Source organism: Erpetoichthys calabaricus, chromosome 8 (assembly GCF_900747795.2).
Source record: "Erpetoichthys calabaricus chromosome 8, fErpCal1.3, whole genome shotgun sequence".
NCBI classification, from domain to species: Eukaryota; Metazoa; Chordata; class Cladistia; order Polypteriformes; family Polypteridae; genus Erpetoichthys; species Erpetoichthys calabaricus.
In genome coordinates, this window is record NC_041401.2 from 17787320 (window position 1) to 17804473 (window position 17154).

Below are 17154 nucleotides of genomic sequence, written 5' to 3' on the forward strand. Positions count from 1 at the left end.
AAATGTGCTTGCAAGTTTTCTGCTTATTTGTTTTTATTCATACAGGTAAAACATTTTTTGTCAGACATTCATACCACATTAAGAATTTCATTTGGTATCCCAGGTCAACTGGTGAATCGCTCACTTCTCTATTTAAGTATGAACTTTGTTGCCCTATGTATGTGAGGTTTTTGAGTTCTGTTCCTCAGCTCCAGTGCAGGTGTTGTGATACGCTTCAGACTTAACAAAATACTCCTTTCAAATGCATTTATGTGATTTTTCAAATCTGTTTGAGGGGTGATACTCTATAGACTTGCCAAATACTCCTAACAAGTGTATTTTTTGCAATTGCTTGTATCTGTGTAAGTAGGTTGCTTTAGTGGCAAAGTGTCAAGAGTTTAGATTTATTTAACCGCTTTTAATCAATTTCTTTGTCATTTACCACAAAAGAAATACAACTCGAGAAGTAATCCTCCCTCACTTCTGGCATACTGGTCAAAAAAGATGACTATGAAATATCTTTATCTTTATGTATACTTATATCCATATATAAATACAGGTGTAACTGAAGTATAGAGTACACCTTATTGTTTGTATCACACTCTTCACAGAGTGCAGCCACAGAGTGTTGTGAACAGATTCTCGGGTAAAATGCAAGTATTGATATTCAAGTCAAATTGGGGAGCATGCACTGGTACAGTGCGTTGCTGCACCCACTACACGATGAAACAACTCGGCATCCTGGTTGGCAACCCTCCAGGCAGACATGCGGTCCAGTCCCACCCTCCAGAAATGACCCTCTATCTGCCGCAGCCAGGTGTTACGTGGGCGACCCGTTGGCCTGGTCCAGCCACTTGGGTCCCCAACAATGAAGATCTTACGAGCCGGATCACCCTCGGGGAAACGCGCCATATGGCCGTAGTGCTGTAACTGACGCTCCCTCACAATGCAGGTAATGTGTCTCATTCGGGACTCCATGAGTAACTGCTCATTTGACACGAAGTCAGACCAACGGTACCCAAGGATTTTCTGGAGAGACACAGTACCAAAGGAGTCCAGTCTTCGTCTCCGGTCACTGGATAGCGTCCATGTCTCACAACCATATATCAAGACAGGAAGCACCAGGACTCTAAAGACTTGGACCTTTGTCCTTTTGCGGAAGCGCCACACTCCCCTTTCCAGCGACCTCATGACCCCCCTGCTCTCCCAGTCGGTCTACTGACTTCATAAGAAGAGTCACCAGACACATGAATGTCACGGCCAAGGTAAGTAAACCTCTCGACATGGTTGACACTCTCTCCGCCGACATACACACTGCTGCTGGCTATGCCCAAGAGGTCATTAAAGTCCTGGATCTTGGTTTTTATCCAGGAGTCTGAGTGTCTGGGCTTATGAGTGTCCTGGATATAGATTATACTAAGTACTAAATACAGAATTAGTACATATAAAGGTGTAGAGAAAACAGTACAACTTGATGAATATAAATGGAAACCAACAATACCTGTTCTTTTAATTGTTGAACTATGTCCAGTTGACAATGGAGGAGATGAAAATAGAGATAGTTGGACACGATTACATGCCTGGATTTCTCCACCAGTCATCTGCCTACCCACTTCTGGTCATTCTATAGTAGAGACAGAGAGTTGGTAAATACTATAGCAGTTACACTGATATGTGAATGTGTCATTTCAGATCATACTTTTTAGAAATATTTTCAGTGGTAATACTTTTTAACAGTACCATCGTTAATTACGTCTTAATAGTATGTAAGCTTAAAGTCTAATTATTTTATTGTTGGACTGTTTCCATTTTAAAAAAGGCAGTTGAAATTGTTTTATGTTTTATTCTGTTAGTAGCATAAGCCTGGTTTTCCTGACCCTGCTACTTTGTGTTTGACACAAAATATTGGAAGACCATATAAGGCACTGTAAAGAAAAAAGCATCTCAGGAGGGTTAAACTGTTAAGCTTTGAACATTGTGAGTATTTCAGTCTGTTCCTAATAAAAGAATATTCCCTGGGGTCTTGTGTTTAGTTCAAAAAAAGCATACAGGCCTTTCACCCATTTTGCTAGGTAACTGCAACCCTTTGGGTACTATAAACCGCTTTAGTGTTTAACTGGTACTTAATTCATTAAAGTTTTCTAATTCACTGGCACACCCTTTTGCCCTAATAAACAGAAAATGTGTTCTGCTTCCTTCTGCCTGTCTGAAAAATACCCCCAACAGTTGTCATCTAGCACTAATTGATCATTTTTTTTTTCAAAGGACAGATATAAATGATCACTGCACATACTAACCCAAGATGCCTGTTGTTTTACCAACCATTATCTTAGTTTATCTAAAGTTGTACAATAAAAAAATATATAATGTTTATAGAAAAATTTAATTTTAAAAAGCAGTCAATCTAGCATTGGACCTTCTTAAAAATGATGCGCTAAAGAAATTTGACCTAGTGTGCTAGAGGCTCAATAATGGCTGGGTTTATTTTTGGGGTGCAAAAGGTCATTGTTCCTGGATTACTGATGTGTTTCATAGCAACCAAAACTATTTTGCTTCATGGTGTTAGTCTTCAGAGACTGCTAAAATAACATCTTTTTACAAGTCATTCTAGCAGTAAAATATTGCTTTTAGGCAATGTATTTTTCCTCTTTTTGTTTTTTAAGAGCATGAGGAGAATTAACTAATTAATGCTGACTGTTTTTGGTTTTGCATTTGAATGTTGTAATATAAGAAATCTGTACCATATGTAAGTGCTTTATTTACCACCAAGAATATGAAAGTTTTGTTCTTTAGACTAAGGTTGTAACACATTTGTATTCAAACTGGAGAGTTAATAGTTTTATGATCTCAAAGCTCTGTGCTAACAGTGGAATGGCCAGATGTTGTTCAGAAAATAGTGGAGGCAGTTCACTTCCTATCTGATATTTTCTTTTTTGAACCTACTTTTTCGTTTGTTTTGTGGAATGCTTGAGACTATCATGACAATTATCAAGGACAAGGTAGGAACCACCAGAAAGGCACCTTTATATGCACTTACGTTTAGTCAGGTTTTATTTATGCTTACCAAGTGTACATTCTCTTACTATTTTTTGCTAGTACAGATTGTTGATTTTAGTATGGGTTGGGTGGAGATTAGTAACACCTATGCAGATAAACAGAGAATTAGCTGAGTGAGTTACATTTAGGAAATATTTAGTGAGGCCGGGTGGAGGGTTAGACAGATTTCCTAATACTTCCCTGACTGTGCTTAAGAAATTACAACAAAGGCTATTTTAATACATAAATGGAGTGCCTTCCGTGTCTGTGTTATGCAGAATATTCTCTTACTTAGTCCAATCTATGTTTTTGGAAGCATTCTTATTCAAGATAAAGTCAAACGAAAATGCAGCATTTGGCGCTAAATAAACATTGTGTACAGCTATATACAGAGCTTATCTGTAATCATACTTTATGGTGGAGATGAACAGGTACATCAGTAATATGCTTAGGAGTTTGACAAGCGATGGAATCGTTCAGTGCCTATTACAAACTTGACCATATGTACCTTAAGAAATTAAGGTGTTGTTTAAGGGTAAAGACTGGCCCAAGAACATCTGTAGTATGTTTTGTGTTTACCAAGCATATCTTACTACAGTGGAACCTCGAGATACGATCACCTCTGTATACGAGAAATTCAAAATACGAGGAAAGTATGAGCGAAAATTTCTGATCTAAATGCGAGCATTGGCTCGCGTAACGAGCCACGAGCCAGGCTGTGGGTATAGCTCTCAGCTTAGCGAGGGGGCGTGGTAGCAGTTGCGAGCCGCGATCTGCGGTGTCTGCGTTTCTCACTTAAGTGCACAGGTGGGAAACTGCCCACATCCATGATTGTTCCTGTGGGTGATGGGCTGCAGCTGCCATGTCCTCCCCGCATATATAGAGAAGCGCGAGCCGGTTAAGGGGGAGAAGGAGAGAGAGAGAGAGAGGGAGAGAGGGAGAGGGGCAGGAGAGCAGGCTCGCGTGTAGCTCAACAGTGAGCTGAACAGCTGAAGCAGGACGGTGTACAGAAGGTCAGCTGCATTAAGAGTGTCTCGCCTGTTGCAGAGCCCGCAGGTGAGACGCTAACAGAGAAGAAGCACCGGGGATTGTCATCTGTTTTTTAAAGACTGCATCCTTTTGACGTTTTAACCTCGTGTTAAAGGATTGTTATTCTTGTGTATTTTAAACCTCCACTTCACAACTGTTTTAAGGATTATTTATTTAAACATTTATTGAATGCTCTACTGCACTTTGGACACCTGTTTTGATTCTTTTAATAATCAGTTATATTATTTACCAGTGTTATTTATTAAAGGTAGACTACAGTATATATAATTTATCAGTGTTATTTGTTAGGAAAATTGATTTTTATGTTAATATATTTGGGGTGCGGAATGGATTAACTGGATTTCCATTATTTTCAATGGGGAAGTTTGTTCTAGATACGAGAAATTCGCTATACAAGCTCAGTGCTGGAACGAATTAAACTCGTATCTAGAGGTTCCACTGTATATAAGTAGCTTACTTTTTAAATTATTCACTTGTAACATAAGTCCAATTTACTTTCCTAATCAGGGATATTAAAACTTATTAGTTGGACATCCAAGTAAAATTTTCTCGGGGTTGGGGGTTGTCACGAAGTCTTGAGTGGTTATGGACACTTGCTAGTGTAGGTGTCTCAAATCGTTAGATTCTATTCCTTTTTTTCCCCAGCTTGTCTAATTATGTAGCGTAAAAAAAAAATCTCCCTACCTGCAGGGTTGTCACATTGTCTTAGACAAGAAGGTCACATACAGCAGTGACCATCCCAGTAAATAGTGCTCTACATGATTACTTTCCTTCTGGAGGAAGTACAGTAATGCTCCCTATCCACCTTCCCATTTTTTGTCCTTTAAAATTAAAATCCACTCCTGTAAATCTGGCCCTCTGTTATGCTCTCAGGATTTGGCACTGTGTTGAGAAACATGTAAGTTTCTGTCAGCCAGGGATTCTGAGACTCCCATTTTTAGTAGGCCTTTAGTATTGGTGGTTGAGGTGTAGATATTTCCCCATATCTGGGTCTAAAGACACTAGTGACATTTGTAATAACTCTAGGCTCCTCACAGTCCCCTATTTATTTTCAAGGTACACTATCTCTTCTAACTCGTTCTTTTTCTACCTCTAGCTCAGAAAGAAAATTTGGTGTGCTGTTGTCTTCCCCTCTCCATCTTCGCATATTGTATCCAAAAAAAAAGCCTCTAAGTTCTGTATATTTTTCTGTTTCTGGATGTATCTACGTTCTTATTTGTATGTACAAATATAAACTCTTCTCATTAGGTGCTATATTTGTTAAATTTTCCTTAACCTTCTGAAGGAAATCACCTTGTTATCTTCTTCCTAACCCCTGGAAATCCTCCTTTTTGCAGTTCTTTTGGGCACTTGGGATTCTGCATCAATGGGTCTTCCAGTTACTTCCAGAGTTGGTGGACTGAATGACAGTAAAACAGTGACTTTGCAGACATTACAAAAAAAAACAAAAAAAAAAAAAACAAACACTCTCATTCAGTAAGCTACGTGGATTGGGATGGTGGACATTGTATTGAGCAGTGTTATTTTATGATTTTTAATTTGTACTCTGTAACATGTGTATGTGTTATTTTGTTGTCTATCTTTTCTAATAAAAATGTATTCCCAAAAAATAAGGATTTTATGGTTCTTTGTGCATATGACAGCAATGCTAATATTAGTACAGGTCACCAAAATCTTGCTTGCAATCTTGTTGCCACTTTGGACTGCTTAGACATCAATTTAAATGAAGTTTTAGACTGAGCTTCTCTCTCATTGTTGAGTTGTTGTCTTTGCTTTATGAATTGGCTGCTGTTGAAGTTATGCAGTTGGGGAAGGTTGATTTCATGAACATCACTGTTCTTAAAGATAAATTGTGTGTTAACGGAAATCTTCATCTGTTTTTTTTTTTCCCCCCCAGTCTTCAATTCACTATTAAAGTCATCTGAAATACAGTACAGTCTTAAACCTAATTGTAGGAGTTACTGTGCTATTTTGTTTATTTTCATTTCTTTGTCCTGTTCCAGGTATTCTCTACATACTCCAATGAGGAATATGACAGGCGCAATGATGAAGTTGACCCTGTGGCGGCTTCGGCAGAGTATGAGCTGGAGAAAAGGGTTGAAAAAATGGATGTGTTTCCTGTTGAAATTGAAAAGGGTGTGTTTCAGTTGTTAATTTGTGGTCATCTTGAGTAAACAATGAATAAACATGGTATTCATTGAAAATGAGACAGTGAACTGTCTGTGTTTTACTGTCATGGGTAGATTCCCAGTTGTCCAAGCCCTGTGAAGTTCTAAGCTGAATATGTACTTTTTTATTGAAGTTTGTCTTGTGTCATTGCTATTATAGAATCTTAGCCAAGGCTGCCCACTTCCACTTATTCTCCATTCTAACCCTGTAACTGTAAAGTCATTATTTACTCAGAATTAAAGATGCTTAAAATTATCCTTACTATATACAGGTTGAGCATCCCTAATCTGAAATTCCAGGATCCAATACTGAAGCTGTTGCTGTTCAGTTACAATGATAGTGTAGGAGACGATGTAAGGTTGAAAGAGTTAGCTGCTATTTTTGTGAAAATATGAATTATATACATTCAAAGTAAACAATGTGTCTGTTCCTGTCAAAAGAAGGTAAAAAGTACCGCCGTTAAGAGAGTTGATGACAAAGAGCCACGGGAGATAAACATTTCACCTGAACCAGTAAATGTGCCTAGTGACACCATTAGAAGCATGGACGAGGCTGCACAACATCTGCCATCTGACTGCACATCTAAACAAATAACTAAAGGAAGTTACCATTACTGTCTAATTGGAAATGTAAGCATGCCATGACAGAATATAGTTTCAGTACTTTAACAAGCAGTACATCCATAGACCTTAATGTTCTCCTAAACTCTGTTGTTGTTATGCCATATGCAATAGTCAAAATGAGAGAGATATCATAGCAGACATAGGCTCTTCTGACACACATGAAACCAAGTAGTTGCAGTAGTCTATGCATGTCTCTGTCTGTCTATCTCCTTCATCACACTGCTCATTATAATAAGACCCCCCCCCCCCCCCCCCCCCCCGCCCGTCTACTAACCAACCCCCCAAATCACAGGGTCAGGTCTGTTGCTCAGTTTCTTTTGCCTCTCCCCAAAGGTGCACAGGCTAGAGTAATTGGGTGCAGATGTTTTAGAAGAATGCAAAATATGCAAATATTCCAAAATCTGAAAATATCCAAAATACTTCTGATCTTGAGCAATTTGGGTTTGGGGTGCTCATCCTGTATTTATGTAATTATAATTGTAATTTTTTATAGATACTCATGATAGTAGAGTATATTGTAGGCCTGTCAAATTAGCCAAAAAATGTTTGAATATGCCATTTCAAAATATTTGAATATATTCAAACTTAGGTTAATTATTCTGTGTGTTATACATGTACATTTGTATTTGCTCTTTTAATACTTTGTTCTTGCTGTGCTGCTGTTACTATAATAATAATCACCAGCAGCCAAACAAAACCTAGTTGTTGTTGGGCAACTCTTATTTAAATGTACATCACAATATGTTTACAGTTCAGAGACACCAGTTGAGTGCTAAAAGACCCACACAGCACTGTCATAAGAACTTTTATTTGCACAGCAGAGCACGGTATCAGCGTGTGTGACCTATAAGGGTTTAAACTCCTTTTCATGGCTGCTTTTATAGCTCACTGTCCTAATAGGGATAACAAGGAATTACAGGTCAATTAGTAAGACCGGGACAGGGTTTGAATAGCAAGCAAAGTAAAAGCAAAGGCAGGAGGCAGGCAGGTTGAAAGTGGGCTTGTTATATTATTTTATAGGTGTCCAGTGGGCAGCGGCAGGGCACGGTTAATATCACAGCATTCAGAATGAGTCTTTTGGCACTTGTGGACTCACCCGGAAAAGTGTCTTGTATATGACTTATGGGATTGTCACGGCATCAAATCAGGTTCCACACAATCTTGTCTATTTTAATACCAGTGGCTGTACCGGTGGAGTATTTTTAAATACATTTTATTGCTTTAGGTATTATGCGTCAAACCAACAGCTGTATGAGATGGAGAATAATTGTGGACATTTTCTTTAAAGCAGAGTTAATAAAGTGTTGTAATAATCGGAAAATGAGAATTAATAAGTTACTATCCATTTACTGTAATGATAAGGTCTTATCCTTGAGCAGCAGTTCACAAACTCAAGTTTAAGAGTAAATGGGAAAGAATCAGGTGCAAAAAGATATATGTTCAGGGCACCATAAAAGTGTTTAGAAAACTGCTTAAAAAAAAAAAAGCTGTTAGTTTCACTAACAAAGATAAGTTAACCATTCAGAATTACTGAATGGCTGATCATGAAAGTGAAGTGCAAACAAAGATCTGCAAAATACTGCAGCTTTCCACAGCGCATCTGTAGAAAACTAATGCCAGAATTAGCGTGAGTTAAACAAACAACAATACTTTTACAACTGAATGTCAGCTTTTGTCTTTGAATAAGACCTTTTCAAAGTAAATTTGAATTATATTTGAATACAGACATTCGTTTGAAAAGCCCCTAGTATGTAGTTAAGTTTTTAATGTTAAAAAGTACACAAGCAAACAATTTTAATAATAAGTGGTTTTCTGTTATGCTTGTACGCTTCTTATATTTGTACAGGAGACAATGGTCTAGGAATCAGTATTATAGGAATGGGTGTTGGAGCAGACCAGGGTTTGGAAAAACTTGGCATTTTTGTAAAGACCATCACTGAAGGCGGTGCTACACAGAGAGATGGACGGTAAGGAATATCTTAATTTTACAAATGGGAAATGTTTCATTTTACCCTTAATTAGATTTGACCGAATATTTCCCAAACTGGTTTAGTTGTATCCTCTTGTTGGTAAATAAACTGTTCACATGTGAGCTGCTTAAATTTGAACAAAGGAGAATTGTAGAGAATTGACATGCTTTTCCAGTGTTCTGGGGTGTCCTGGATACTTGGATTTCTCCTCATATTCTAAAGATATCAGTTAAGTTAACTGTCAGCTTCTATTTAGCCTAGTTTAAGCAAGTGAAAGTATGTGTTAGGACTGGGCAGTATAGCGAATTTTCAGTTTGATTCAATATTTAACAAAATCTAATATGCAAAAGCCAATATCACAATATGCAGCACTTTTGATTTTTCCACAACTTTTCTTGAACATTAAAGTCTGCAAGATCTCCAGTGACCTTTCTGATTGTGACCATGTTGACTCCACCCATGTTTCACTGAATCAGAAGAGGAAGAGTAGTGTTAGTTCTGCTGTTTTCAAAAGGTTTCTTTTTACCCAGGATGTCAGTTATTTAGTAGAATACCTAAAGATAAAACACATTACTATATATGAAGAGGCCATCAGGCAGGTGTGGTGCCTGTAATGTGCCCTCCTGCCTCCACTGCAAAATGTGTCCGTCTAAGGAAAGCTTGGTAAAGTATCGCTGTGCCTTTGCTTATTGTAAGAGCAGATAAGCAGCAGGGGGACAGATATAAAGCTGCAGTAACTTGCTGTATTGCAAGACACATTTATGCCTACTTGCGTCCCAAAACTACTTGTACCATTAGTGGTTAGATAACTGCACTAAACACGTATTCACATCACACAAGAAGTGAAATGGCCACACAGTGTGTAAGCTCTCATCTGTCCCTTTTAGCATGGCCTTATATTGAAATTAACAGAAATTAAAAATGGCAGATCCATTGCAAATAATGTAAATCATAAAACTATGTATAATGTACAAATGTACATGTATTGTGATCAGGGTATAGCATGGCAATTAATCACGAGCCTTGCTTTTCTTTATAAAAGCTTTCAGAGAGAGCATTTACTGACTAGCAGACTTGGACGACAGTAAGACAAGCATACATGCAGTGGAAGCTTAAAAAAAAGTAGATGATATGTTAAACAAAAATATTTTTTAAAAAAATGTGTTATTTGAGCTGATTGTTTGAGGCACCGCTATTCATGAAATTGTTTAATTTTGAAAAGGAAAAAGATTCCTCTCCTAATATTTCATACTGTTTTTATGAAACTATATACCAGGTTATGGACTGTTTAGAAAATGTGTATATACATGTGCTATATGGTGCTTATCTTCACTCTAAGGTGTTTTGAGAACATATTGAGAAATATTGAACATTGCCTTTTGATTCAAAATAATCACAATTACAATTTAAGTCTAGGTCGTCCAGTGCCATTGTGAGTGTCAATTGTACCCATTAATATACATTTTCCATTCAGGATAATTTCTTTCCAGGCACACAATGCATTTGAAATAAGTTTTGGTTACCAGTGACACTAGAATGGAGAAAATCGGTTCAGAAAAATGGTTGTTGATGGATGGGGTATTACCTCCAAGGCTTTGATTTCTATGAAAGATAGAGAATATTAACAACTCTCTTCAATGAGGTAAATCTCTGAGTTGAGTCTCTGCTTCTCAGGAATGAAATGACTGCGCCTTTTTTTACATAGTCTCCTCCGAGCTTGGTGTGGGATAAACGAGAAGCCAACGAGAGTGGTATCTGCCTGTAGGATTATGAAAGTGGATGAATAGAAATAACATAACTTCATTTCAACACAAAAGACTGCTTAGTGATCTAATATGAGGTTTAAAACCTATTCATACACTTGGCTTGGATAGTTGTATAGAGAGAACACTTTTAAACATCTGTCCTAAGCGGTGTTTTATTTGTTGTTGTCTCCATCCTCCTTTATCCTTTTTTCCCTTTCTGAATTGCGCATACAGTGGGGCAAAAAAAGTATTTAGTCAGCCACCAATTGTGCAAGTTCTCCCAGTTAAAAAGATGAGAGAGGCTTGTAATTTTCATCATAGGTATACCTCAACTATGAGAGACAACATGAGAAAAAAAATCCAGAAAATCACATTGTCTGATTTTTAAAGAATTTATTTGCAAATTATGGTGGAAAATAAGTATTTGGTCACCTACAAACAAGCAAGATTTCTGACTCTCACAGACCTGTAACTTCTTCTGTAAGAGGCTCCTCTGTCCTCCGCTCGTTACCTGTATTAATGGCACCTGTTTGAACTCGTTATCAATATAAAAGACATCTGTCCACAACCTCAAACAGTCACACTCCAAACTCCACTATGGCCAAGACCAAAGAGATGTCAAAGGACACCAGAAACAAAATTGTAGACCTGCACCTGGCTGGGAAGACTGAATCTGCAATAGGTAAGCAGCTTGGTGTGAAGAAATCAACTGTGGGTGCAATTATTAGAGAATGGAAGACATACAAGACCACTGATAATCTCCCTTGATATGGGGCTCCACGCAAGATCTTACCCCGTGGGGTCAAAATGATCACAAGAACGGTGAACAAAAATCCCAGAACCACACGGGGGACCTAGTGAATGACCTGCAGAGAGCTGGGACCAAAGTAACAAAGGCTACCATCAGTAACACACTACGCCGCCAGGAACTCAAATCCTGCAGTGCCAGACGTGTCCCCCTGCTTAAGCCAGTACATGTGCAGGCCCGTCTGAAGTTTGCTAGAGAGCATTTGGATGATCCAGAAGAGGACTGGGAGAATGTCATATGGTCAGATGAAAAAACTCTACTTGTCGTGTTTGGAGGAGAAAGAATGCTGAGTTGAATCCAAAGAACACCATACCTACTGTAAAGCAAGGGGGTGGAAACATCATGCTTTGGGGCTGGTTTTTTGCAAAGGGACCAGGATGACTGATCTGTGTAAAGGAAAGAATGAATGGGGCCATGTATCGTCAGATTTTGAGTGAAAACCTTCTTCCATCAGCAAGGGCATTGAAGATGAAACGTGGCTGGGTCTTTCAGCATGACAATGATCCCAAACACACCACCCGGGTAACGAAGGAGTGGCTTCGTAAGAAGCATTTCAATGTCCTGGAGTGACCTAGCCAGTCTCCAGATCTCAACCCCATAGAAAATCTTTGGAGGGAGTTGAAAGTCCGTGTTGCCCAGCGACAGCCCCAAAACATCGCTGCTCAAGAGGAGATCTGCATGGAGGAATGGGCCAAAATACCAGCAACAATGTGTGAAAACCTTGTGAAGACTTAAAGAAAACGTTTGACCTCTGTCATTGCCAACAAAGGGTATATAACAAAGTATTGAGATGAACTTTTGTTATTGACCAAATACTTTTTTTCCCACCATAATTTGCAAATAAATTCTTCAAAAATCAGACAATGTGATTTTGTGGATTTTTTTTCTCATTTTGTCTCACATAGTTAAGGTATACCTATGATGAAAATTACAGGCCTCTCTCATCTTTTTAAGTGGGAGAACTAGCACAATTGGTGGCTGACTAAATACTTTTTTGCCCCACTGTATGCAGGATTGCAATGACTTTAAAAAATTGTCTTGTGAGAAATGGTGTTTCTAGCTATGGAAGAAAATGTGATCCAATTTAAAGAAATTTGTATCATAGTAGAACTTATCTAGACTTAACTAACCACAGTTCATGGCATACCAAGCACTCCAGATTGTCCCTAAATTGGTTGCATATGCAGTCAAATTCGGATTTAATAAGTGAAAGAGGCATAGTGTTTTAGTAGGCAGTGCTACTGCCTCATAGGTTAAGACTTCCAGGTTGAATCCTGTACCTCTGTGGGTTTTCCTCTCACATCTCTAAAGATTCGCTTCTTTGATTGATGTCTCTAAATTGGCTATAATAAGAATGTAGGCCTGTCTCTGAATGTTAAGCCCTACAATGGGCTGGTCCCCTTTTATAATTGGCTCCCTGCTTGCTGCCCATTGCTGCAAGGATATGCTGTAGTTCTCTATGACTCTGAATGGGATTATTTCTGTCTGAGAGTAACACATTTTATGTTTTTAATTTTGTTTTTGTTTCTAATTGTGAAGGCAAATGTTTTATTTTTATATATATATATATATATATATATATATATATATATATATATATATACACAGTACTGTGCAAAAGTTTTAGGCAGGTGTGAAAAAATGCTGTAAACAAAGAATGCTTTCAAAAATGGAAGTGTTAATCATTTACTTTCATCAATCAACAAAATGCAGTGAATGAACAAAAGAGAAATCTAAATCAAATCAATATTTGGTGTGACCACCCTTTGCCTTCAAAACAGCATCAATTCTTCTAGGTACACTTGCACACAGTTTTTGAAGGAACTCGGCCGGTAGGTTGTTCCAAACATCTTGGAGAACTAACCTCAGATCTTCTGTGCATGTAGGCTTCCTCACATCCTTCTGTCTCTTCATGTAATCCCAGATACACTCGATGATGTTGAGATCAGGGCTCTGTGGGGGCCATACCATCACTTCCAGGACTTCTTGTTCTTCTTTATGCTGAAGATAGCTTTTAATGACTTTGGCTGTATGTTTGGGGTCGTTGTCCTGCTGCAGAATAAATTTGGGGCCAATCATACGCCTCCCTGATGGTACTGCATGATGAATAAGTATCTGCCTGTATTTCTCAGCATTGAGAACACCATTAATCCTGACCAAATCTCCAACTCCATTTGCAGAAATGCAGCCCCAAACGTTCAAGGAACCTCCACCATGCTTCACTGTTGCCTGCAGACACTCATTATTGTACCGCTCTCCATCCCTTCGACGAACAAACTGCTTTCTGCTACAGCCAAATATTTCAAATTTTGACTCATCAGTCCAGAGCACCTGCTGCCATTTTTCTGCACCCCAGTTCCTATGTTTTCGTGCATACTTGAGTCGCTTGGCCTTGTTTCCACGTCGGAGGTATGGCTTTTTGGCTGCAACTCTTCCATGAAGAACACTTCTGGCCAGACTTCTCCGGACAGTAGATGGGTGTACCTGGGTCCCACTGGTTTCTGCCAGTTCTGAGCTGATGGCACTGCTGGACATCTTTCGATTTCGAATTGTAATACGCTTGATGTGTATTTCATCTGCTGCACTAAGTTTCCTTGGCCGACCACTGCGTCTACGATCCTCAACGTTGCCCATTTCTTTGTGCTTCTTCAAAAGAGCTTGAACAGCACATCTTGAAACCTCAGTCTGCTTTGAAATCTTTGTCTGGGAGAGACCTTGCTGATGCAGTATAACTACCTTGTGTCTTGTTACTGTGCTCAATCTTGCCATGACATGAAACTGTCTTCCACAGCATCACCTTGGTAGCAGAGTTTGGCTGTTCCTCACCCAGTTTGAAGCCTCCTACACAGCTGTTTCTGTTTCAGTTAATGGCTGTGTTTCAACCTACGTGTGACATTGATGATCATTAGCACCTGTTTGGTAGAATTGGTTGATCAGACACCTGACTAGAATCCTACAAAATCCCTGACTTTGTGCAAGTGGACCTATAAGAATTGATGCTGGTTTGAAGGCAAAAGGTAGTAACACCAAATATTGATTTGATTTAGATTTTTCATTTGTTCGCTCACTTTGCATTTTGTAAATTGATATAAATAATGATTGTTTGTTATCTCTGAAAGCATTCTTTGTTTACAGCATTTTTTTCACACCTGCTTAAAACTTTTGCACAGTACTGTGTGTGTGTATATATATAATATAACTATAACATATTCTAGAGGCCATAGAATTATAGAAGAAAAGTCAAGGAATTATTTCTTATAATTCTATTCTCAATCATTGTGCAAAGTGATTATTAAAAAGAGTTGGTCTGTATAAAACATTTTTCAACTTGTAGTTTTTGTTTTTCCTCTCTTCCTAACCACCATATACACTTTTCCTTATTCCAGTACTTGTCTCCTTTAAAGGGGTAAGGTACTATGTAGGATTGAATAGGAAAGGGTATTGAAAACCGCTATTAAACTGATACCGGTTCCGGACTGGTCGGTACTAAAATATCAATAAGCTCCTGGAAAAATTGAGCTGCTATCGGTATTTTTGTAACATTAATTCATTCTAAAATTACCAGTGTTTTTAAATTCCTAACTGTTCCCTAATGATGACTACAATGTGAGTGTTGGTCAATCATGTTTTAGTTGTGTAGCTTCATGTCTAGCAAAACATAATCTGTCTTTTGTAATTATTTGTTTAGTTTTAGTTATGAACTGCCCCAAAATCGATTGTTCTTGTATTTAGTTAGCAGCATACCAATCGTATTCAGAGTTTCTTGTGACTAGACAGCTACTGAGAACTGTACTTTCAGAAGGTGCAGTGAGATGTGCAAATGAAATGCCTCAGCATTAGATAGATAGATAGATAGTGAATTTCCCTTTGGTATTAATAAACTTACTCCAGCAGCAGCATATTGATACGAAACAATATTAAATTAAAGAGTAATAAAAATGCAGGTAAAAACAGACAATAACTTAGTATAATAACGTTTACCCCCCCCCAGGTAGAATTGAAGAGTCGCATCGTTTGGGGGAGGAACGATCTCCTCAGTCTGTCAGTGGAGCAGGACAGTGACAGCACTCTGTCGCTGATGCTGCTCCTCTGTCTGGAGATGACACTGTTTAGTGGATGCAGTGGATTCTCCATGATTGACAGGAGTCTGCTCAGCGCCTGTCGCTCTGCCACGGATGTCAAACTGTCCAGCTCTATGCCTACAATAGAGCCTGCTTACTTCACCAGTTTGTCCAGGCGTGAGGCGTCCTTCTTCTTAATGCTGCCTCCCCAGCACACCACCGCGTAGAAGAGGGCGCTCGCCACAACCGTCTGATAGAACATCTGCAGCATCTTATTGCAGATGTTGAAGGACGCCAGTCTTCTGAGGAAGTATAGCTGGCTCTGTCCTCTCTTGCACAGAGAATCGGTATTGGCAGTCCAGTCCAATTTATCATCCAGCTGCACTCCCAGGTATTTATAGGTCTGTACCCTCTGCACACAGTCACCTCTGATGATCATGGGGTCCAGGAGGGGACTGGGCCTCCTAAAATCCACCACCAGCTCCTTGGTTTTGCTGGTGTTCAGGTGTAGGTGGTTTGAGTCACACCATTTAACAAAGTCCTTGATGAGGTTCCTATACTCCTCCTCCTGCCCACTCCTGATGCAGCCCACGATAGCAGTGTCGTCAGCAAACTTTTGCACGTGGCAGGACTCCGAGTTGTATTGGAAAGTCCGATGTATATAGGCTGAACAGGACTGGAGAAAGTACAGTCCCCTGCGGCGCTCCTGTGTTGCTGACCACAATGTCAGACCTGCAGTTCCTGAGACGCACATACTGAGGTCTGTTTGTAAGAGAGTCCACAATCCATGCCACTAGGTATGAATCTACTCCCATCTCTGTCAGCTTGTCTCTAAGGAGCAGAGGTTGGATGGTGTTGAAGGCGCTAGAGAAGCCCAGAAACATAATTCTTACATCACCACTGCCTCTGTCCAAGTTGGAAAGTGATCGGTGTAGCATATAGGTGATGGCATCCTCCGCTCCCACCTCCTCCTGGTATGCGAACTGCAGAGGGTTGAGGGCGTGGCATACCTGTGGCCTCAGATGGTGAAGCAACAGCCGCTCCATGGTCTTCATCACATGTGACTTAGAGCGACAGGCCGGAAGTCGTTCAGCTCACTAGGACGTGATACCTTTGGGACTGGGGCGATACAAGATGTTTTCCAAAGCCTCGGGACTCTCCCCTGTTCCAAGCTCAGGTTGAAGATGCACTGTAGAGGACTCCCCAGCTCCAGCACACAGACCTTCAGCCGTCGTGGCAATACTCCATCTGGACCCGCTGCTTTGCTGGCATGAAGTCTCCTCAGCTCTCTGCTCACCTGCGCTACTGTAATTGTGGGTGGGGATGTCTCTCCTATGCTGGTATCAGCAGAAGGATGGGTGGAGGGTGTAGTACTCTAAGGTGAGAGTGGGTTAGGGTGGTCAAACCTGTTAAAGAAGTTGTTCATTTGGCTTGCTCTCTTCACGTCTCTCTCGATGGTGGCACCCCGCTTCGATCTGCAGCCAGTGATGATCTTCATCCCATCCCACACTTCCTTCATGCTGTTATTCTGCAACTTCTGCTACAGCTTTCTCCTGTACTGCTCCTTCGCCGCTCTGAGCTGGACTCGGAGTTCCTTCTGCACACGGTTGAGCTCATGCTGATCACCTCCTTTAAAAGCCCTTTTCTTCTGGTTCAAAAGGCCCTTGATGTCACTTGTAATCCATGGCTTGTTGTTAGCATAGCAGCGTACTG

General features: G+C 39.7%; 1 protein-coding gene across 4 annotated transcripts in view; it reads left to right on the forward strand.

Moving 5' to 3' along the window:
• Positions 1–17154, forward strand: part of ppp1r9ala (protein phosphatase 1 regulatory subunit 9A-like A) — a 138686-nt gene that overhangs the window by 45821 nt on the left and 75711 nt on the right. For all 4 annotated transcript variants that reach the window (XM_028806289.2, XM_028806290.2, XM_028806291.2 and 1 more), the window contains exons 3-4: positions 6069–6201; positions 8704–8824. In XM_028806289.2, coding sequence (XP_028662122.2) covers positions 6069–6201; positions 8704–8824 — 254 coding nt within the window. The remainder of the gene's footprint in view (positions 1–6068; positions 6202–8703; positions 8825–17154) is intronic.